This window comes from Pleuronectes platessa, chromosome 6 (assembly GCF_947347685.1).
Source record: "Pleuronectes platessa chromosome 6, fPlePla1.1, whole genome shotgun sequence".
In the NCBI taxonomy this organism is placed as follows: domain Eukaryota; kingdom Metazoa; phylum Chordata; class Actinopteri; order Pleuronectiformes; family Pleuronectidae; genus Pleuronectes; species Pleuronectes platessa.
This window is the reverse complement of record NC_070631.1, coordinates 8,073,012-8,095,148: the sequence shown is the minus strand read 5'-3', so window position 1 is coordinate 8,095,148 and position 22,137 is coordinate 8,073,012. Positions and strand designations below refer to the sequence as shown.

General features: G+C 43.7%; 3 protein-coding genes across 4 annotated transcripts; 2 read left to right on the top strand and 1 right to left on the bottom strand.

Annotated features, from left to right (window-relative positions):
* Positions 1-1,325: 1,325 nt before the first annotated feature.
* On the top strand, positions 1,326-5,674 carry ptpdc1b (protein tyrosine phosphatase domain containing 1b). Its single transcript, XM_053424051.1, has 10 exons — positions 1,326-1,397; positions 1,887-1,920; positions 2,311-2,476; positions 2,637-2,717; positions 2,823-2,941; positions 3,020-3,157; positions 3,240-4,210; positions 4,779-4,961; positions 5,055-5,165; positions 5,257-5,674. Exons 1-10 carry the CDS (start codon positions 1,326-1,328, stop codon positions 5,386-5,388), a joined length of 2,007 nt encoding a protein of 668 aa, XP_053280026.1. The 3' UTR covers positions 5,389-5,674.
* Positions 5,453-10,878, bottom strand: fbxw12 (F-box and WD repeat domain containing 12). 2 transcript variants are annotated; one of them, XM_053425407.1, is made up of 10 exons: positions 10,680-10,878; positions 10,554-10,591; positions 10,289-10,455; positions 9,500-9,624; positions 8,380-8,586; positions 8,127-8,291; positions 7,751-7,961; positions 7,076-7,257; positions 6,845-6,975; positions 5,453-6,034 (listed from the first exon to the last, which is right to left on the bottom strand). In XM_053425407.1, the coding sequence occupies exons 1-10, from the start codon at positions 10,776-10,778 to the stop codon at positions 5,935-5,937; spliced, it is 1,425 nt and encodes a 474-aa protein (XP_053281382.1). In that variant the 5' UTR covers positions 10,779-10,878; the 3' UTR covers positions 5,453-5,934. The 2 variants fall into 2 exon arrangements, with proteins under 2 accessions (XP_053281382.1, XP_053281383.1); XM_053425408.1 differs by lacking the exon at positions 5,453-6,034 and having other exon boundaries at positions 7,076-7,252.
* Positions 10,879-11,505: 627 nt separating this feature from the next.
* LOC128442820 (protein Wnt-7a) lies at positions 11,506-19,749 on the top strand. Its single transcript, XM_053425405.1, has 4 exons — positions 11,506-11,925; positions 12,560-12,786; positions 15,261-15,532; positions 18,066-19,749. Exons 1-4 carry the CDS (start codon positions 11,855-11,857, stop codon positions 18,546-18,548), a joined length of 1,053 nt encoding a protein of 350 aa, XP_053281380.1. The 5' UTR covers positions 11,506-11,854; the 3' UTR covers positions 18,549-19,749.
* Positions 19,750-22,137: the final 2,388 nt, after the last annotated feature.

Sequence of the window (22,137 nt, the reverse complement as noted above, 5' to 3'; positions counted from 1 at the left end):
TGGTTCTTTCCTCTTCACAGCCAGACCAAGCTCCACAGTTTTCACTGATAGACAGTATGTTGTGTGTTAGAACAGAAAAATTAACTTTCAGATGTTCAAGATTTAATTTTTCAGAATTTGTGTTTCGATTTAATAATGATCTGACAATTATTTTTTTTAAATATTCGTAGTCCTTTTCTTTATATTTATATTTTTCTTACTTTTATGTAAGTTATGTCTTCTTTTTCTTTTTATTGATCCTTTTATTTGTATTAACTTGTTTATTAATGGTTATATTAGTGTGAATACACAATGTGATTGTCCCTGAGTATCCTGTGTCTGCTTCATCGTGAAAGCAAATTGCAGATCCTGTTTTTGAATGTGCAATTATTATCATCCTTACTATTATCAATAATTGTTCAAACAACATACAAAATAAAAAAGCAGGGTAGTAAAATACAGGATCAGGATCAAGTGTTACAAACCTTCTGCTTCTTTATAACAAGCAGAAATCTATAATCCTGACTTCCACACCTGACAGATCTTTTGAAGTGTGAAAAGGTGCAGGGCCTTGCTTTAAGATTATCCTCCTTGTAAGTCTCTCTGAATGCTGTACATCATAACCTGATCTCTCTGAGGTAACCTACATCCTAACCCGCTTTTGCGAGGCGCACGATAAGCCAATCAAATGTTATCGACTTCCCATGTCACTCAGGTCCCACTATTTGTAGCAGCAGGGCAGGAGAGCCACAGTGTGGTTCAGATTTGAAAAATTCTCAATCTGAACCCCCTTATGAAAAAAGACTCACTTCCATTTGTGCTCGTTCACAACCAATACACAGTCGACCTGATGAGAATCTGTTGAGGTGGAAGTTGTTGAAATGTTTCCTGATGATAATAAATGCTTCAACAAGCAGAATGTGTTTTTCATCATTGAACAGTCCAGCACAAGGGACTGGGGGGTGTGGTCATAGTGTTAGTTTATGTTGAGGAGTGGGAGCTCTGTTTTATACCCGAGCAGTAATAAGATTAGCAGACTAATCCAGGAGGAGTCAGGAATAGAACCACACTCTCTTTCTCCCCCCCCCCCCCCCGCAAAGAGCACAGGGAGGAGTACCATGCATGGTGGTAATCACAAAGAAACACACTCCTGCAACCTTTCTGCACATTCATTTCTTTCTTCATTTGATCCTGGTGAGTTGGATGGTAAGTTGGATGTGGATCCTGTTATCACCCCACCCCATTGAACAGAGGTAATCTGAGACCAATCAAATCAAGCGAGGCCACGGGATTGACTTCCCAAAGACCTGGAGAGGGAAAGACCACGTCACAGGCTGATGTCAGTAATGTTGGCAACCGCCGCTCTGAGCCGCTTGTCTTCTGAGATGGTCACCGGCACCTCGTCCCACTTACAACAGGTGAATGATTCCTTTGTATTCAATCAAATGCATTTCATTTTGTGTTATTTACTGTTAGGATAGTTGTATTTCCTTCCTTGGTAGCTACATGGTTGATTATTCTGCACAGTGGAAGGGTGATTTCTGAATATTTTACTGTAACGAGGTAAAGCTATTAAGAAAGGCAAGTGACAAATCCCTTCTAATGTCTTATGTATGCTTTACATTTGCTTAAACGGCTCTATGATGTTCTTGGATGGTTCAGCACATTTGTAGGTGCTCAGGCATATAAGTCACCTCGTTTGAAACTGGAAAACTAAGGTTTTAATCCAGAGGATTGAGAGCGTTTTCCAGATTGTATTCCAGACTCCAGACTACAATAAATCCATCTGCACCACTTGTTTGAGTGTGAGCGTCAATGAGGTGGTGTAACAAAGCAGACATCCGTGTGTCCAGGCTCTGCTATGACTGTGGATGTCAGTCTGAACGACTGCTCACATGGCTCTCCAGGAAAATACCAGAGGTGGAGCTCTGATGGAATACCGTGAGTAAGATTTATGAAGACAGATCAATAGACGTTTATGAGTAGAAGGTCAGTTAGCTGCTCAGATTTGCATTTACAGGTTTTTATTGCTGTGTTCAAGTCGAATGTGCCACGAGAGTAGCTATTTTTAAAGTCATGGCGAGGATTAAACACCCTGAGGTGAGCACTGGCCATCTTCATTATTTAGGCCTTGCAGAACAACCTGCATTTGGAGTTTTTCTGGAGTATCTCAAACCTTTCATGGGATTTTACCAGTATTTTACATCTCTCTCTTTACATAATATGAATATAAGTACGATTTCCTTGATTATATTACCTAGAATTTTGATTATTTGTGTAACGTCAGATTTCTCTTCCTTTCTCACCCCCACCCTTTAACAATCACAACAGTCAGAGCCCCCAGGGCCAACTACACAATAGTAGGAGAAGCCATACGTTTTGTCATCCCTGCTCCGATGCAATGCTCAATCGGCTGCGGAGGTCACGCCTGCAAGTATGACAACCCGAGTCATTGGAGTGATGACCAGCAAGCTATCAAAGGCCTCTACTCATCCTGGTACACCTGTTTGTTCTATCTCAGTAGTTAGCTAGTAGTACAAAGTAAATATAGCAGCTTTCTTAAGTGTTTATTCTTCTTAAGTTATGTTAGTTGAAGTAAAAAGAGGCAGATCATTATTTTTTCTACATCCCGCTAACACTCTTTTTTATTATTTCAGGGTTACTGATCATCTTCTTGCTATGTCCAGACCCTCGACAGAAATCATTGAGAAATATGACATTATTGATCAATTCAGAAGGTATATATGTATGTACATATATATACAAACAACTTTACGAATATGAGAACCATCTTTGGAGATGAGAATAATAACATGTCTCTCTTTGGATATGTTTGTGTCAAGGAACAGTATTAAAACAGTGATCAACCTACAGATACCTGGCGAACATGCCAGCTGTGGAAACCCTCTGGAGCCAGAAAGCGGTTTCTCATACCGCCCGGAGGTCTTCATGGAGAACAACAGTAAGAGCTTGATGTGAGAGTCCTTTATAAATCTGTAACGTTTCCTGAAGGGGAACTGAATACATCTTGTCGTTTCAGTTTATTTCTACAATTTTGGCTGGAGCGACTATGGAGTGGCCAATCTCACCACTGTGCTGGACATGGTGAAGGTCATGGCCTTCGCGCACCAGGAGGGAAAGACGGCTGTTCACTGTCACGCTGGTCTCGGCAGAACAGGTAGATTCATTTGGAATGGTGCATTAAGCGCTTTCAAATTTCAACTGCTCAACAAACTGTTTTTCTCTGTGCTTCCCTCCAGGTGTGCTGTTAGCATGTTTCTTGGCCTTTTCCACCAGGATGACGGCTAACCAGGCTATTTTGTATGTGCGAGCTAAACGCCCCGGTTCTATCCAGACCCGAGGTCAGCTGCGTTGTGTCAGAGACTTTGTCCAGTTCCTCGCTCCTTTGAGGAGTGTGTTCTCCTGTGCCGAGCCAAAGTCCAACCCTGTCACACTGTCGCAGTACCTGCACCGCCAGAGACACGTCCTGCATGGCGACGAGAGGAAGGAGCTGCGGCACCTACCGAAGATCGTCCGGCTTGTGTCCAGACTTCTGAAGGACATTGCAGAGAACCGACAGATGATCGAGGAGGACATTTTGGAGGCCCCTGACATTTATGACATAGAGATGACTCTCAGCGTCATCGAGAAGCTGGACCCTGACATGTTTGCCAAGCATCCCCGCCTACCTGGTTCGCCCACCTTACCCAGGCATTTCCACGAGCCACCCATCTTCTACCACCGCAAAAGTCTGAGCTACAGTGAGTCCGACTTGAGACGACTGGGCTCGGAGCTCAACCTTCTCACGCAACCCCTCGAATCCCTGTCGCAAAAAAACTTAGAAAAGCCTGTCGCAACCCAGCGTCAGGACAGGAATAGCAAAATTACTGAGGTCTTGCACGGCTCATCAGGCTCACTGTGGCAAACCAAGAACGTAGAAATCCCAGATGGATCCATCCAGCGCAGCGGGTCCTTTGGGAACCAGGAACCTACCCAGAAGGGAACCATTTTGTCCAGGTGGAAGGCAGAGCAGAGGAAGGAGTTGGGGATGAATGGCACGAAGCTTAAAGATAGAAAAGAGGAGCAATCGGAGATGTCGGAGGTGCCCTGCATCACTCTGCAGTCAGAGTTGTCCCTGGACGCCAGGAGGCTGCTGGTGGCACAGGCCCTGGCAGTGGATCTGTTCCTCGAAGGGAAAGAACAGCACAAGAGCAAAGTCTTAGCCTGGCAGGTAAATGTAGTCCACCAGTAGTGTAATGGAAATGGAAACTAGCGCACATGTCAGATGTTCAAGACAATCTATTGCTTATAGTTACAACAAAGGCTTTCTTGCATATACAGTACAATCCAATCTTAAAGGTGCAATGCCCTCCCAATGAAGTTGGGTTCTGCCTTTGCTGGAAGCCTGCTCCAGGTCTTTTGGGTTGTGGGTAATAAGCAGGCTGCAACGTCTTCTTCAAACTCAGGGTGGTTTTATTTTGCTCCTGTCTTAATTTTTAAAAACCAAGTACAACTGAACAGTACATCACTCTCTGGATTCCCAGGCCTTTCACGCTACTCTTGCTCGAGGATACTCCACCTGCTATGCTACATACGTGTCTTACGTAGAACAATGAACTCCTCAGCAAAGGGACAAGCAGCAGCAACTTAAACGTGACCCATGGATTGGTCCATAATCCATAGCATGCTTTAGTGACTAAACAAATCAACACCCAGCAGCTTTAACAGTACAATGTGTCTGAAGTAGTTGCCCCAGTCACATACTTGGTTAAAAATGTCTGACGGCTGAATGTGTGCAGGCAGAGCTGAACCAAGGCGGTGCGTGGGAGAGGCTGTTAATGGAGCGGGACCCCTTCATCCTCACCGGGCTCATGTGGACTTGGATGGAGCAACTTAAAGAGCCAGTCATCTCCGTCCAGGACGTCAAAGCCCTGAACCCTGAAAACAAAGATCCTCAAACTGTCCTCAACACACTCGACCAGGTCAGAGGTGACTCTGTGCTGATTCCCCCCTGTAACCACAGCAATGCAACAATTCATTCTTTTGACTCCGCCTTCCTCGTCTCCTCTTCCCAGGCTCCAAGACAGACACTACGGTGCATACTGGACTGCATGGCCAACCTGTTGATGATACCGGAAAAGGTAGAAAATGCATTCCTAAACCGAACTATCAAAGCTTTCACCTGGGTAAGAAACACAAAAAACATCGAAAACATTTTAACATTTCGACTCATTTCCTTTTTAAAAAACTGAAGGATGGTGTTTGCCTTTTGAACAGGTGGAGAATAACTCAGAGGAGGGGAGGCAAGTATACGAGACCATGACTCCAGTCCTGAGGTGTGTCCTCGAAGACACCAGATGCACGAGCATGGACGCAGATGAGACAGACTCGTCTCCCTTCTCTTCATAGGACCAGTTATGTTTGTGTGGTGCACTCTGACTCCATGTGGAGGCAAGAAAGAGGACAAGGAAGCTTTTTGTGCCTTGTGACAAATCCATTTAATGTTCAATAACTCATTTGTCAATACGGGGGGTTTATATAATGTATAAAGATTCATGGTATGTAGTTCATAATGCAAAGCTCACCTCAGTATTATTTGACCTAAATAGTGAGTGGAGGCAACCTAATGAAGAACAGGTCACCAGAATATTTACTTTGCAATACTTCATGCCTTGAGCTTGGTCATATTCATCCATAACAGTGACATACCTCAGCTCCATGATCATAGAACACTTTCTTTTCCATATTGTATCACACAGCGTATCAATGCCTTTCCCATAACATAGTGCTTCTTATCTGTAACTTATGTTACATTCTCTTCTTTTTGTAAACACAGACCTACCAACGAACATCATGGTAACAAGTATATGACGAACAGTTTGAAATAAAAGCAAATGTTCCTCCTTCCCGAGGGCCGTGCAAATCAAGGCGCTTGTCTCCGTGAAGCAGTGACGCTCAGGAGGTGAAGAAATAAGCTTTCAGGACGTCTTTCCCATCTTTCCCTTCCACTGAGGCCACGATGCTGGTGTAGTCACTCGCAACATGAGTGAACCCTCTGGGAACAGGGCACAAAAGAAGAAAGACACAAAATTAGTAAATGAAAAGAAGCTAAGGGGCGATGCAAACGCTGTTTATATTCCAATCAGACAATGCTAATGTTTTTATATTGTAATATCATATATATATATATATATATAGAATCCATCAAGACATCATTTATACCATGTGATAACGAATCATTGGTTCATCTCAATAAAATTGTAGATCATGTCTTTAATCTTTCTTGGTTGCAACTTTTTTCTGACTTCATGGTGACACTGTGAAGATGTCATTCCTATCATATGATTATAAATTAGTTTTAGATCTCTATAAAGTTCAAGTTGTGTCTATAGTCCAGTAGGATACTGAGATTCATTAATAACATTAATTATCATATGATGAAGAGTCATTTTCTGATTTATATAAGTTTTAGCTTGTCTCACTAGCTCTATTATTTATGGAGACTTGTCCTTCTTCACCATTTTTGTTTTTACCTTGGCCTGAGACCGATCAGCTCCAAAAGTTAATCATCCAGAGACACCCTCCCAAGTTATTATCCTACCAAGTTTGGTGAATGTTTGTTCATGCACAGTTGAGTTATTTGGTACACAAACACACACACACACACACACACACACACACACACACACACACACATACAGAGATAGGGGTAGAATCTATTCCCTTAGTTCCTGCTATGCCAGATATTTTTCACAGAAAATATCTGTATTCAGACTGTTAGTAATGAGATGCAGTACAAGCTTAGCTACTATTGCATTTAACTTGATGCAGCAGACAGACGCCAACCCGTCACAAAATCAATTACCTGGACATTGTGTGCGAGCCTCCCAGTAAGTGGTATCTGCTCTCCAGACTCAGCCCGTTGTCTTTGTTTTTTGTCCACGTCAGAACTCGTAAGGACAGATCCTGAGACGCCGTCACCACACGAAAGTTATCCTGTCAAAGCCAACACACACAGAAAAACAGAGTCTAGTGACGCTATTTCAACATGGGAAGTGGACATTTCTTTTAAAATCCGAATGAGGGAACAGCTGACCAGACATATAGAGGAGATGGACATGATGTGCTCTTTAAAGTTAGCCAGCAGGGCTCCTTTCAGAGAGTACACCCACAGCTGCTGGTCGGCTGCCACCACTAAGCAGTTGCTGTCTCTGGCCTCCAGCAGGATGTGCGAGGACCAATTCTTCAGAGTCAAGGGAAAGGACTCCACCTGCTGGACTAAGATGAGAAGAGAATCAAGATTATAAATGCACACGCTGTTATAAAGATTTATAGGATTTATTCTGTGATGGTGAGTTACAGAATGAATTCACTCAAGCAACTTAAATTACATCTAATTTAATTTCTTACATTTCCTTAGAATTATCTTTGACAGAAAATTGAGAACAAGTGTGAAGTCAAGGATCCAGACAAAATAAGTTAAAACCGGATCTGGTGAGTTTTAATGTAGTTTAATAAGCGGACTTTTTGGTCTCGGTGGAGCTTTACTTCATTCTCTGAGTGAAATATTGCATCAGACATTTCTTGGGGTGATGAAATGCATTAGAACTCCACAATAAGCAAAGTCCTCAATGAAAAATCGATTAAATTCAGCGGTTTCTTCACCAGCAGCTGTTCAGTAGTTAAATGGATTTTTTTCTAGACTGATTCACCAACTGATTTTTTTTTTAATGGCTGTTATGAGATTCATATCACTAGTCTCTGTCCTCACCCTGGATATCCGCCTTGTACTTTGTCTTTTTAATGCTGACATCGAACACAGTGAGGGCTTTGTTGGTTGAGAGCGCGGTGAAGTGGATGACGGCCAGTCTGGCGGGCTGGGTGGGTACGAAGACAGCTGCCTGGCACCCGGTGACGGGCACGGCCTGGCACAGAGGATCCTCGTCCTCAGACGGAGAGGTCAGACTCTCGGTGTAGATCACCTGGCGACAAAGCAAACAAATGAAATCTACTAAACGTGTATTTGTGTTTCCTCGTTCTTATCGAGGAACACCTGTTTTCCCACTGTGGCATTTGGACAGAGGTAAATAAGGTACAAGAGGATGAGAGTAGGAGAAACAAATAAAGTCAAAGACAATGAGAAATACCTTCGGACATAAATCATCACTGTCCTTGGTTCCGGCTGCGATCCATTTCTTGTTCGGTGAAACTACGAGTACGTTGACTTTAAACTCGTCCCAAACCTTGATGCTGGACTTTTTAGTCAAAGTTGAATCAGCTAGTGTGAGCACTGACCCCTGACTGGTTCCCACCTGGATAAAGAAATCAGGCAAAACATGTGTCAAACATCGAATGATAAAAATAAAACACTTTTAGATATATTGCTCTGAAGTTGCGTACACTGAGAAACCAGTCGTTGTTGAAGCTGTACTGGACTAATGAACAGTGAGGGGATGCGGTTGGAAACGAGGCCACCTCCTGGCCGCTGCTGGCTCGCCAGGTCTTGATGAGGCCCGTGGAGTCGGCTGTGATCACGACGTCATGCTGTTCATCCTTTACGATCGCCGTCAAGGGACTCTGCACAGGACTGCACCACACGGGCTCCCCCTGAGAGAGAGAGAGAGAGAGAGAGAGAGAGAGAGAGAGAGAGAGAGAGAGAGAGAGAGAGAAAACTGCCTAGTCAGCATTGATGGGGAAGATTGATTCCAATGACCTGCATCTGCGAGCCAAGCAGAGGAAGCTACTGGAGAGTTTGTTTCAGGGGAGCGGAGCTGGAATGAAAACTGCATTCATGTGGGTAACAGTAGCACATGACTGTGGTACATGTCACAAGGTGCGGTGGAGATAACAGGTGTGAATGCATTTTTTATAACAAACAAACAGACAGCAGGTGACACCTACTACCACAAAGAGTTATTTCTTAGTGGTTTCCAACCTGACTGTATGTTTGTTTGATATCACCAGGATTACGCAAAAGTTACTTAACAGGTTTCTACAAAACTTGGTGGAGGGATGGGACGTGGGCTAAGAAAGCACCCATTACGTTTTAGATTTCATATTCAATTCCCAGTTGAAAAATGTCGGGATCTTGATGGAAAAATATTAGGCATATTTAGGGGATTGATTATCTATGAGTACATCTGGGTGCAGCTTGATTAAACTGGGTTTTTAAAAAAGAAATTAATTTTTGTAACAGACTTCCCATAACTGAAGATGAGGTGAAGCAGCCTAAATATCTGGGCCTTGGAAAAGGTGTGTGGTTTTCTGAGTGCCATTTTAGCTGATCATGGACTGATGAGGACAGACATGAGACAATTCATTTTGAGTTTTACAAGTTTCCTGAGTCAGTTACTTTTTCTTTTGCTCTGTAAAAATGTCATAAGCCAGATTAAAGTCAAAGGAAAAACACATTTCAAAACCTACAGACATTATTAAAAAATTTCAGTCAACCTCTGTGAATCTAAACAAGTAAAATGTGAGCACATATCATGCATGATGATGCTGAAGGTGTTGCACTGACATTTTGGATGTTCCATGCTCGAACTGTACCATCAGTGGAGCCGCTGCAGACCGTGGCGCTGCTGCTGCAGAGCTCAGGAAGTTGGGCTGAGTTCCCCTGCAGGTACACCAGCCCTACCACCCTGCCTGATGGGCAAGGCACACGTCAGACCCACGGAAACAGGATGAGAAACATTAAGGAGTCAAGTGAAGGGGATTCCAGAGTTAAACAGTCACATTATGGGGAGTTGACTTTACAAAAATCAGGTCCACATAACGTAAATCTTTCAATTTTAAGGTGAACACAAAAATTATGGTTTGGTTTAGGGTTAGGTCAAGGTTAAGGTTAAGGTTAAGGTTAGGGAAAGGGTTAGGTTAAGGTAACGTTTAAGTTAAGGTTAGTCTTACTAAATCGTGCAATTATTCATTTCTTAAACTGCAGTGTTTTTTTCACTCTGCTATTTCCTATTTTATCAATTTATTCTTTAATCCATATTTAACTCCTTTGTAACTTTAACAATTTATTTCAAATGCTTCTTCTTATGTATTGACTTGTGTTGCTTTTACAATTTGTCTTGATGCCTTTTATATTCTATTCTTTGTGAAGCACTATGAATTGCCTTACTGTTGAAATGTGCTACAAATAAACTTGGATTGCCTTTAGGTTAGGGTGAGGGTTAAGTTTAGGGTCAAGTTAAGGTTAGAGTTAGGCAAGTAATAACTATGTGTGTGTGTGTGTGTGTGTGTGTGTGTGTGTGTGTGTGTGTGTGTGTGTGTGTGTGTGCGTGCATACCTGTGTGTGCGTGCATACCTGTGTGTCCTCTGAGGCTGATGCAGATGTAACCTCCTGACCGTCCTTGCGTCATCTCCTCCTCGAGGTGGCGGCGGCGCAGGAAGTAGGTCTTCCAGGAGTGATTGACCCGGTCACTGCCCAACACAGCGAGGTTACAGAAGGTCCAGCGCTGCAGACACAGCCTCCTGCGAACACACAACGACCGTGGACGTTCACACAACAACAATCTCTATTAACAAGTTGTGCAGACAGAGGAGTGAGATGCAGATTGAGAACAGCTCACCTCCACAGCCACGGAGTGTCCGCAGCTTCGTGCCAGTCCTGGAGAACCACAGGGGAACATGTCAGAATTATTTCAACAACAACAACAAACTGTTATCTCGACTACTTCCGCGAGTTGGACACGTACCTTACACACATGCGAAGCTACTATCAAATCCTCCTCGGCTAGGAATGAGTAGATATGAATAAGGCAATCCCCGATCAGGTACGGGTGATGAGGATCCATAATGAAATCAATATCTAATATACCTCTTTATCAACAATCTCCAGAAGGGGCACGGCGAGATCAAGTTTTGACAGGCTACGGAAAGCGCGTAGGGTCAAACAAGAAGTGGGCTGGTGAGTATTTGTGGATGTAATATCCGGATTCTGCCACCAGATGTCGCCATAATAAAAGGAAGGTGGCGCAGGATGGAGGCGCACCGCGTGGCAGCGCGCACCAGGTGCACTGGAGCCACGATAATGGATGTTATATGTATTATATATATTATAAGACATAAATGCAATGTATGTATTTAATGTTTATCAATGTCATAATAATGTGATTCAATTGTAAGAGTGATTGGAGGAATATTTCTACAGCACGAGTCTGGGAATCATTCTAGTAACGAGGGAATGATTCTTAAAAGAAAGTAGTCTTACTTTCTTTGTTTAAATATTATTTCTGGAGGTTTTTGTGGTTTGTGGTGAATCTTTGGAGTAAGAGGAGACATCTTGGATACATCTAGAGAAGTAAACCTGGAAACACGTGCGTAAAATGTAAACGTTTATAGGAACATCCAACGGAGCCCTGACCCACTTAATAACCAGATAAATAACCATCTCAATCAGTCAAGGTGTGTGCGTGTGTGTGTGCGTGTTACTGAGACATTCAGCCCTGGCGGGATTCTTCTTCTTCAGCAGGGCCCCATGCACGTCTCCTGAGAACACGCCCCAGATAGATGAGGCAGATATATAAGCAGGACCTGCGGGTTTGCAGAGGAACTGTGAGAACGAGATAACCGCACTTGTTCACCCCACGGGTTACCTGCCTGCGACTGTGACAGCCTCGCAATGACAAGAGGGCCCAGTGGAAGGGGGGCAAGTGAAGGGAGTTTGGATGATACCCCCGTAGCCGGCAGCCTGTGAAAGTTCCCTGAGGTTGTACCGCGATAGTTTTGTGTGTTTTTTTTCTCTCCCTGATGCTTTCCGTGCTTCTGGAGTTCCGTTGGACTTACCTGTGACCGACCGGAGAACGAGCGTTACGCGTAGGTGAACCAACAGCTCTGCAGATCGGTGCATGAGACCCGGAGCGCAGCCGCAATGAGTCGGAGAACACGACGCTGGATTCTAAGAGTTTTACTTTGTCTGGGAATTGTTTATTTGAAAATTGGGTGAGTTCAGTTCACTTGACTTCTTCTGCTCGTGGGCTTGTTACGTTGTCCTCCAGCACTGAAGATATTAACACGTATCTGTTGCTGCTCCTTCTGAAAATGATCGCAGACTATATCCTGTATTTCCTCAGTTCATGGTAAATACGACAAATCAAAAGTTTAGCGACGTGCGTAAAGTTGGAGATATGTGCGTAAAGGTCTCAGTTCCCGTATACCTATGGTAACTGCGTGATTATTAAAGGACGACGTTTCCTTTATTATAACTTTAGTGTTTTTTGTTTATCTGTCTTATGATAAGATAAGATCAGATAAGATGCAAAGTCCTTTATTAGTCCCGCAATGGGGAAATTAGTAAATTAAACGTATCTGAAACATTATTGCAGCCTGCAATTTGGAAAACTGTACACTTTAACCACACATGTTTTTCACCTGTAAAGTGAAATACCTATAGGATACACTTTAATGTTAAAATAAAATGATCCAAACCAAACCATTAATTTGAACGGGGAAATACTGATGATCCTGTTGATTATATTTATCAAAACCAAAACGTGCAAATACATTCGCATATCGGAGGAAATTAGAAATTGTCGGTGGGTCACTTTCCTCAGTTCTACCCATCTTCCATTCACAGTGGCTTCACGTCCGTGGTGGCCCTAGGTGCGAGCATAATCTGTAACAAGATCCCCGGTTTGGCTCCCAGACAACGGATTATCTGCCAGAGTCGCCCCGATGCCATTATCGTCATCGGAGAGGGAGCCCAAATGGGCATCAACGAGTGTCAGTTTCAGTTCAAAAACGGGCGCTGGAACTGCTCTGCGCTTGGAGAGAGGACGGTCTTCGGAAAAGAGTTGAAAGTGGGTATGTTGCTGTCTGTTAATGTTTGTTTACAGTTTGAAATGTTTTTTTTTTCTTCTGGCTAAACACACTTTGTCTATCACCTCATTATTCCGTGCGTATTTGTGCGCATTGTGCGTAAAACCCTTCGTTTCTTATATTCTCTTGGAAAACACAAAGCCAAAGTAAATTGAAGGATCTAAATATATTTAGGGTTTCAATAATTGAAGTTGAAATAGGACCTGATGCTTGAGAAAAATAAAACAAATATAAAGGATTTGTCTGTAAATACATACATTTTTATATATGTCTCTCAAAATGAATTGTATATCCGATCCCCCTCTGCAGTCAAGATCAGTCCTCATCTTCCTCTGCATGATCATCCACTTGGTAATACTGCATCCCAGTATATAGGGAGCATCCCATATAGAACCAGTGTCATTTACATCAGGCCTAGTTCTGCTCCTGACTTTTCTTTGAGCGGGGCTTTTCTGAGGATGTGTAAAAGGTATCTGAAGCCAGCGCTGTAACAGAGCTCTTGTGAATGTTGGCAGCCTTTCTTTTCAGCCAAACGGAGCCTCTGGAGACACATTTTCACTGGTCTTTATCCTGTCTAGTGATGGGTGCTGTGGCTCCCACTGTAAGGACGTCGATCTTACCACGGGTATAAGTTACAGTGGGGGGGAAAGACAAGGGGAGAGCACAACTTGAAAGTATAAAATTAAAGCAACAATCAGTGTTCCTGCTGAAACAAAAGTCTCCTGTAAAAAACTATCAAACCAAACCTGAAATCGAGGCAGGAATTTTGCAGATCTTTTGTCTACTACTCACTGATAAGGTGGATAAGACACTGTCAATATTCAGGGTATAACAATATTTCCATTGACACCTGAAGGCTACATTACAAGGGGTTTTAATACTTTTTGTTATTGAAATAAACCAAAACCTCCAAACAGGCTCTATTTACTCTTTTACACAATGGTCAGCAGCTTGGACCAGATGTTTGAGATCTATTGGGAAGAAAAGGATTATCTCCTCATGGTGTTGAAATGAAAACTGTGGTGTTTGACAATCTGCTCCTTTATGAATGAGTAGTTCTAACCCATCAAGAGACTGTGTTTCCAAGAGGGGAGTTTAAGTCTATGGCCCAGACAGCCATACCGAATAGATTGGTTTCACCGCTCAGATTAGCGTAGAGGGCTAGAAGGTTGTAAAGGAACGCCATTGTTGATGCCCATTCTGCATCAGCTGCTGCTTGCGATTGTTCTCGCAGCAAAAGGCGAGGGATGACCAGTGAACTGACATAATGCTCATGAGCAACGCGAGGTGCGTTGGCGCTGAGCCGTTTTGGGGATTTTAGGCTTCAACTGAGTTTGCACTTGAGCGTTGTGGTTGCACTAAGCTGCGAGGCGGACCAGCTCCATATAAAGGTCGTGCGTATAGCGAGGTCCCTGACACTGTGGAGATGAAGGAGAAGCAGACGTGGCAGAAGAACAGTGAACCGGCTCTCCCAGTTCAACTTATACATGCCTCTGACTCTCTCTCTCTCTCTCTCTTTCCAATATCGTACACCTCTCGTTAAGGTTATGAAGAATTCACACTGTCTCTTGCGGTGAACTCGTGCACTCAGAACTGAAAGGGAAAAAATTAACAACGGTGCAGTCAGAGCGGACACACCTTCTTTTTTGGCTCGGAGCCCATTGACTCTATAAAAACGTCCACATAATTGATGCCTCAATATGAGTTGATTTTTTTTTTCAATGGCAAGGGCACAGATCCAAGATGTTTATTAAAAACACGGCGGCTTGACATCGTGTCAGCGGGTGGCACGAAGAAGAAGACACGATGTTTGTTTTGAACAAACAGGGACAAGAGGAATTTGTTTACACGTAAATACAGCGTGATTTCCCATTTGTGCAACAAAGAATCACACATCAGAGAATGAAAAACATGCTACTTGGTGATTAATGTTCGTGAACACGCACATTTATTTGGCCGTGGGCTGTTTTGATAGAGTATTAGGAGGAAAAAGTGTTGCCTTGTTTACATAGGACCTGTCTATGAGTCTTGGCAGATTAACCATTACTCATTTGTCGATATTTCCGCATGTGTGTAAATGATTTATGAGCCGGACTTGGGTGAGATAACGGCAGAATGAAGATTCTGCTGTCAGTGCCTTATGGGTTTGCACAGAACGGGACAGTTCTCTGAGCGGATCAATAGCCCTTCCTTGCCGACAACCCTCGTATTCATGGCGCTTTGTTGACTGTACCGCCAGCAGCCATTTTAGTTCACGGGCAGGACAGTTTCCAGGTCAGGTTTCAAAACACTGCAGGCCTTGAGTGATGTGTCAGTGAGGCCATGATGTAAGCACATATACTATTAATAATTAAGCAACATTTCCTATTTGAAAATCCCCCTGGAGATTCACAAAATCGAAATCTAAACGTGCTACTTAATACTCATCATCCCCATTTTTATTTCCTGCTCTCCTACAGGAAGCAAAGAGGCTGCGTTCACCTACGCCATCATCGCAGCAGGAGTGGCCCACGCCATCACCGCGGCCTGCACACAGGGTAACCTGAGTGACTGCAGCTGTGACAAGGAGAAGCAGGGGTTCTACAGCAAGGACCAGGGCTGGAAGTGGGGGGGCTGCTCGGCGGACATCAGCTACGGCCTGGGCTTCTCCAAAGTGTTTATCGATGCTCGGGAGGTCAAGCAGAACGCAAGGACGCTCATGAACCTCCATAACAATGAGGTTGGACGCAAGGTAAGGGATGAACAACAGGCTTATGTGTGTTTATTCAGGATATTCACTTTAAAAATTACAAAAAAAGGTTGTGATTGTGTTGTCTTATCCAGTCTCAGGAAAAAGTGAAGTTGAACCACGGGTTAACTAGTCTGTGGTTGATCTAAGCTCCTGTTAACGGGCTCCACCGGGCCGTGGCCTGGGTGAACCGTGCCAGGGATCTGGGCAAAGGGGCCGAGATGAAACAAGCAGCGGAATAAAGGGCTGCTTTTAGGGGAAGAGCCGTCTAAGTGGCAGGGTTTGATTACAACCCAGATCTCTGGTTGGAAAACAGATTGACACTGTACAAGAAGGCATTAGCCCAGTCCCCCTCATGCTGTGCACCACTGGGAACAGTACACAGATTCCTTTATACCATTCCCCGACCACAATTTCTCTAATATCATAAACCCACATCAGGTGCAATGTGCTTGTACATGCACCTCATGGCTGTTTGCTGTTTGGATACTGGGTAGGATCGTCATTGAGAAGTTCACTTACATGCTGTCCACCATAACAGCTCTGATACATAGGTTTAATGGAATCATTAGCTCTAAGTTTCAAATAGGATCTTTACAAAGGATTCATTTGGTATTTTATATATCATGTTATTGGCCATGCTCATTGACAGCCTGTAATAAAGTAAAACATTTTAAGGGCATCACAACATACATCAAAAACAAATTATATAAAGACGTCAAATAGACTCAACAGTCCCTTTATGAAGACTTAAATTCCCAAGATCAAGATTTTTATTGTGATCCGCCCCAAATTACACACACTCATAAACATCACTCCTCTAAATATCTCTTGATTTCTTTCAGGATCAAAGAATTGTTTTCTGGGAAGTCAACTAAAATGGTGGAAAACGCCCTATTCCACTCATGATGTGGATCTGCTTCAAACTTAAATCTTCTTCTTTGACCCACACCGTAGCCTTCCACCAAGTTTCATGCTAATCCAACCAGTAGTTTTTTTTGCGTAATCCTGCTAAATAACAGACAAAAACAAACCCCCTTGGTGGAGGTAGGATACAGTTTGAATTAAATCATCAGAAATAAACTAAAAACTGGATCTTTATCATGATTTAGTTTGGTATTGTATACAAAATGTTATTCTCACTGCCTCACATAAATAAAAGAGAAATTACAACACAAAACAGTAAGAAAACACCTGTATAAATATATCTATTTCATCAGCAAATGATATTTTCTTGATTTGCTCCTGACCTGCTCATTCGCAGAGGACTGCGAAGTGACAAAGAGACTCCAGTGAGTCTGGAGGTTAGAGATCGAAGGGGGTAATGTGCCAAAACAGCTAAAGTGAGGCCGGAGTTAGTGAAGAATAAATAACTAGCTTTGCCTGGTTCACTCGTATCGCCTCTCACCACCGCGCCGTGCCAAACCAGCCTCATTCACAAAACCAACATGTCCAGCAGTGGCTGAAAAGCCCCCTCGCACACAATCGGGCCGAGAAGATCATTTTCTCTGAGCATCTCAGGCCCATGAATTCAAATTGGCTTATCTGGACAGCTAAATTGCCTCTCAGGGAAAAGTGTATACTTGTGGATTCAAACTTTTGAGCACTTTTTCCCTCAGTCCCCTTTCTCTCCCTGCTGATAAATAGACTCTCTGTTTTGATAGTCGCCCCCCCCTCCGCCTTTATTTATGCTAATCAAAAGCAGTGACACTGAGCAGGAGCGCCGGTCACAGCTCCCCGGTCCAAGACGTCGGGACAAAGGCTGTCACAAGTGTTGGTCACAGAACAACTGATGGATTAGGGAGGAGCAGCCAGGAGGTTTCATGAAGTGGTTTGCTCGGGGAGAAGTTGTTTTTTTTTGCTCCTTGTTCTCATGTCTTCATTTGGGTTTATGGTTACAGTTCACTTGCCAAGAACTCGGAGGCGTAAATCTCCCGTCGGTGGTCGAAGGAGAACGTATCGCATACCTGACGCCGAGTGCTTCAGCGAAAGGGAAATCGCAATTGACCTTGTTGCTAACGAAAAAACATTCCAGTTTCAGTCAGTGGCACTTCTCATTGTCATCGGTTCGGGGTTTAACAGTAATCCCAGTCACTCGACGCCTTGTACGATCGCTCTTGACATTTGTGTGTTGTGTGTGGCAACTACACACACAGAGCCTGAAATCCGATACATTATTTTGGCTCCTGTGTGTACGGTATCACACTGCTGTACAGTGGCGCTGTATTTAATCCACGACCGCAGTGTGTGTGTCAGTCACGTTGTTATTAGGCTGCACGTCTGTCACTTACCTGGAAGTGCACGGGTTGAAATGTGGGTCTGGGTTGTAGAAACACGTAGAGAAACAATAACTATTCTGAAAAGTAAATAATAATAACATTCCCTTGAGGGAGGAAGCAGTGAAATCTACATAATACTTTTTAATAGTATGGCTGTTATTATCCCATCACGAGAGAGTGACTATCACTCATCACTGTAATGTGTTTTCACAGTTGCAAGTTGCTACTACCCCTCTAAGTTGTTTTTGTTTGTCTAGGTCCTGGAGAAGAACATGCGACTGGAATGCAAGTGTCATGGTGTCTCCGGCTCCTGCACCACCAAAACCTGCTGGACTACACTTCCCAAGTTCCGCGAGGTGGGCTACCTTCTCAAGGAGAAGTATGCCCACGCCGTGCACGTGGAGACGGTGAAGGCCAGCCGCCACAAGCGCCCCAAATTCCTGAAGATCAAGAAGCCTCACTCGTACCGGAAGCCCATGGACTCGGACCTGGTGTACATAGACCGGTCGCCCAACTACTGTGAGGCGGACCACGTCACGGGGAGCCTGGGCACACTGGGCCGCGTGTGCAACAAGACTATGATGCAGCACATCAGCGGCTGCGACCTCATGTGCTGCGGCCGGGGATACAACACGCACCAGTACTCGCGCGTGTGGCAGTGCAACTGCAAGTTCCTGTGGTGCTGCTACGTCAAGTGCAACACCTGCAGCGAGAGGACAGAGGTGTACACCTGCAAATGAGACTGGTTATCGGAAAGGTGTGTCTGTGGGTTGTTGTGTGCATGTGCGTGTGTGTGTGTGTTTGTGTGTGTTTGTGTGTTTGGGAGCGTGCGTGTTCATGGACAAACTGGAACTGTCGAGCTTAACGAGGAGGCTGTGATCGCAGCCAGTTCGTACGTCACGTGGAGCTACAGGCAGGAAGTGGAGAAAGGGGGCGTCGCCATTCTTTTGCACACAAAGCTCTTCGACCCTCTTCTTGGATTGTTGTGTCTGTCGGGGGGGGGGGCATTAAAGGACAGACACTCTGCTGTGGCATACGGGACCGGGTGACCACAGCACCGAGGTCAAAAGGTCACGACTTTAAGCTACGTGGACATTTCGGCCGATGCAGATGAATTGCGGGGACGTGATTCGGGGGCGGAGCACGTCGCTGTAGTTCCCGCCCCCTGCACACGGAGGACACGACACAGCCATCTGGAATATTTAACATACTGTATTTAGAGAATGAAAATGATTAATATTAATTTATTCTATAAAGAAAACTACTGATTTTTTGTTGTTTTGTTGTTTTTTTCCATTTTGGATCGAAAGTAACTAAATGTTGGGAGGTTTTAGTTTGTTAAAGCAATCGAGCCCTTGTGTCTGCGGTTGATTCACTGGATTTGGAATCTGCCTGGAGTAACTTGTAGAATAACGTTGTTCCTCATGAAACTGCTGTAGGCCGCTCACACTGACCCTCTGACCTGCTCGTGAGTTTGTCTTCCCTCTGTTCGCTGCTAGTCTAGAGAATCCCACTGGTCGAGGTGGAAGGCCCGCACACGCTCTGCTGACCGTCTTCAATGGCATTGCTCACTTCAAGCTGATTTAGCTTAACTGGACTTATTCACTGATCAAAAAGATGGGGCACATTCTCCACCTTTTGGTAAATATTGGTTAATAGAGTTTATTTTGTCAAAGCCTATTTTTATATGAATGTCTTATTTATATCTTTTTTTTTTTTTTTTGCATATTCAATGTCGAGCTCTGATTCCCGACACCTGTTTCAAAACCTTTGTGAGAAAACAAGCTGATGTGTATGTAAGTTGGCCCCTTGCTGTCACTGCCATAGTTGTGTATTGTAAGTGATAGAAACTGATTATATGTGTCTGTGTTCAACATGTCTGTGTTTGCTGCATTTCGTGACTACTACTGATGGAATACAGGAGCAGAATAACACTAACAAGACCTGGATTCCATTATTGCTTCTTCACGCATCCACATCACGAACAAAAACACAAGTGGCGATGGCTTATTCCATTATTAGAAAGATTTTAAAAAATGAAAACCCATGGAGAGTATTTAGTTTGGTGGGAACACTGCAGGAATGCTGGTATTTTCTTTCTTTCCTTTATTATTTCTTTATATAATCAACCATTGCAGTGGAGTTATTACATATTTATGACATGACACATAAATAAGTGATAAGGGATTATCAGGCACCTGTGAAGTGTCATAAATGAAAGATAAATGTAATCTAGTATTAAATGGTCATGGTGAAGATAAATCACGTCTCTATGGGTTAATCCCACACGTACAATGTGTCTCGGACCCGGCCACAGAAAGAGCTCCGTTCTTTGGGAAGGGGAAAGTTATTCAGGCTTAATTGAGGACCCGTCTCGCAGACTGGGGAGCAGTTGAATGTGTCCGGGGAGAAATAGTGTTTGGGGTCTAATGGTAGGGTACCAGTGTAATTGATGAGACTGGCCGGGCAGACTGTCACGGTGATGACTTGCTCAGTCGGGGGAGTGGGAGCTGTCAGCTGATAGATGACTCGCACATCTGCTTCATTCACTCCTGGGCCGCTAGTTGCTACAACAACTCCAGCGCGGCCGAGAAAATGCGGGGCAGTCTCCAAGAGAGGCCGGCCAACGTGTCAGGGAAATGTTAACGATGCTGGAGCCCACGGTCGTTACGGATTCCGCTCCCATCGGCCTGGAAGTGCAGTCAGGAGACGGGCCCGGGAGGTGCTGACGGAAAACCTGCTCCCAATAATCTACTGGGATTGACAAATGTGGCCAGTAAAGTTTTCACCTGTGCTTTGCTTTACAACATTCCCCTGCAGGGTTTTTTCCAGGTAAAAGACCTTTTTTTAGAACCACGACCTTTTGAAGAAGCTGAATCACACGAGAATTCAGGTTTAATTTACAGTAGATTAGCCGTGTCGTGTGTCATTGGCTGAGATAATCTGCCCAGAATAAAGAGAAAAGGGCGTGAGGGGGATAATAATAGAGGCTTGTCTCTGTCTGACAAAAGCCTTCAGCTTTCATAATATTGATACAAAAGACTCTCACATAAGAGAAGGCAGCTGCTCCAAAAGCTCGGGTTAAACCTAAACTAGGGTTTTGTGTGTGAGAAACACAACACAGTGGCTCGTGAACAAAACACATTCACTCCAGAGTCACTCATTTTGTGTGTGTGTTACCTTGTTGTCACTTGAAACATTGGAATGACAAACTACCAGGGTTGTGTGGACACCTTTAGCTTTGTGTTGTTAAGTAACAAGGATTCACAAAGTGGATCAATCACCAATCACCAAACTTCTGATACTGATAATTATAAGATAACATGTTTTAAATGATAACGGCATTCAGTAAAGCACGTTGTCTGGATCCAGTATTTAATAGGTTCTTTCCTGGCCCCTGTGCCATCGGGTTTCATGGAAATGTTTCCTTTAGTCTTTGTGTAATCCTGCTGGCAAATAAATTAACAAACAAAGCAACCTCCGCCAAAGATATCAGTTCCCTCAATAAAAAAAAAAAAAAACCCACCTCAACCCAACCGTCCCCTTAAATCAATCAAGATGCACCAAATTGATCACACTCATGAATATCAGTTACTTTAATATCCATGAATTATTCCCTGGGAAATCTTTTGAAAATCTCAATTACAGAACGTCTCACGCTGTCTGTGCCAGAATTGAGTGGGTTTCTCTCTTGGCCGATTTCCCATCGAGTTTCATGGGAATCCATTCTGTAGTTCTTGCGTAATCCTACTGGCAAATAAATTTACAATTACGCAAACCAACCAGCCAAAACAACCTATGTGCCCATTTTCTTTCACCACGATTAACCAATTATTCTGTGGGGAATTGTTGAAAATGTCAAAAATGGGTTTCAGTAGTTTTTGCATAAAACCTACTGACCAACCAGAATATCAAGTGGTAGAGGGGATTCCCTTTAAATCCATCAAGCTGCCCCATAGTGCAAACACTCATAGATGTCAGTTCATTCAATTTGCCTTTGACTTTTTTCAACAATATCTATGAATTATTTCCTGGGATATCAGTGAAAATGTCAGATCTGAATCCTCTTCTGGAGCCGCACTGAGATTTAATGGATTCTTCCCCGACCCATAACCACAGCCTTCGCTCAGGTTTCATACAAAAAATGTGCTCAATTGTTTTGGCGTAATCCTGCGTACAAACCAACCAACCGACAAACCAACAAACAAACAAACAAACAAACAGACAGACAGGAGCGAAACAAAATCTTCTGTGCGGGGTTTAAATCAAATCTGCCGATTGGCCACCGTCTCAGGACTAATCCACCTGCAGTGTTCTCCAGTCAGGTGC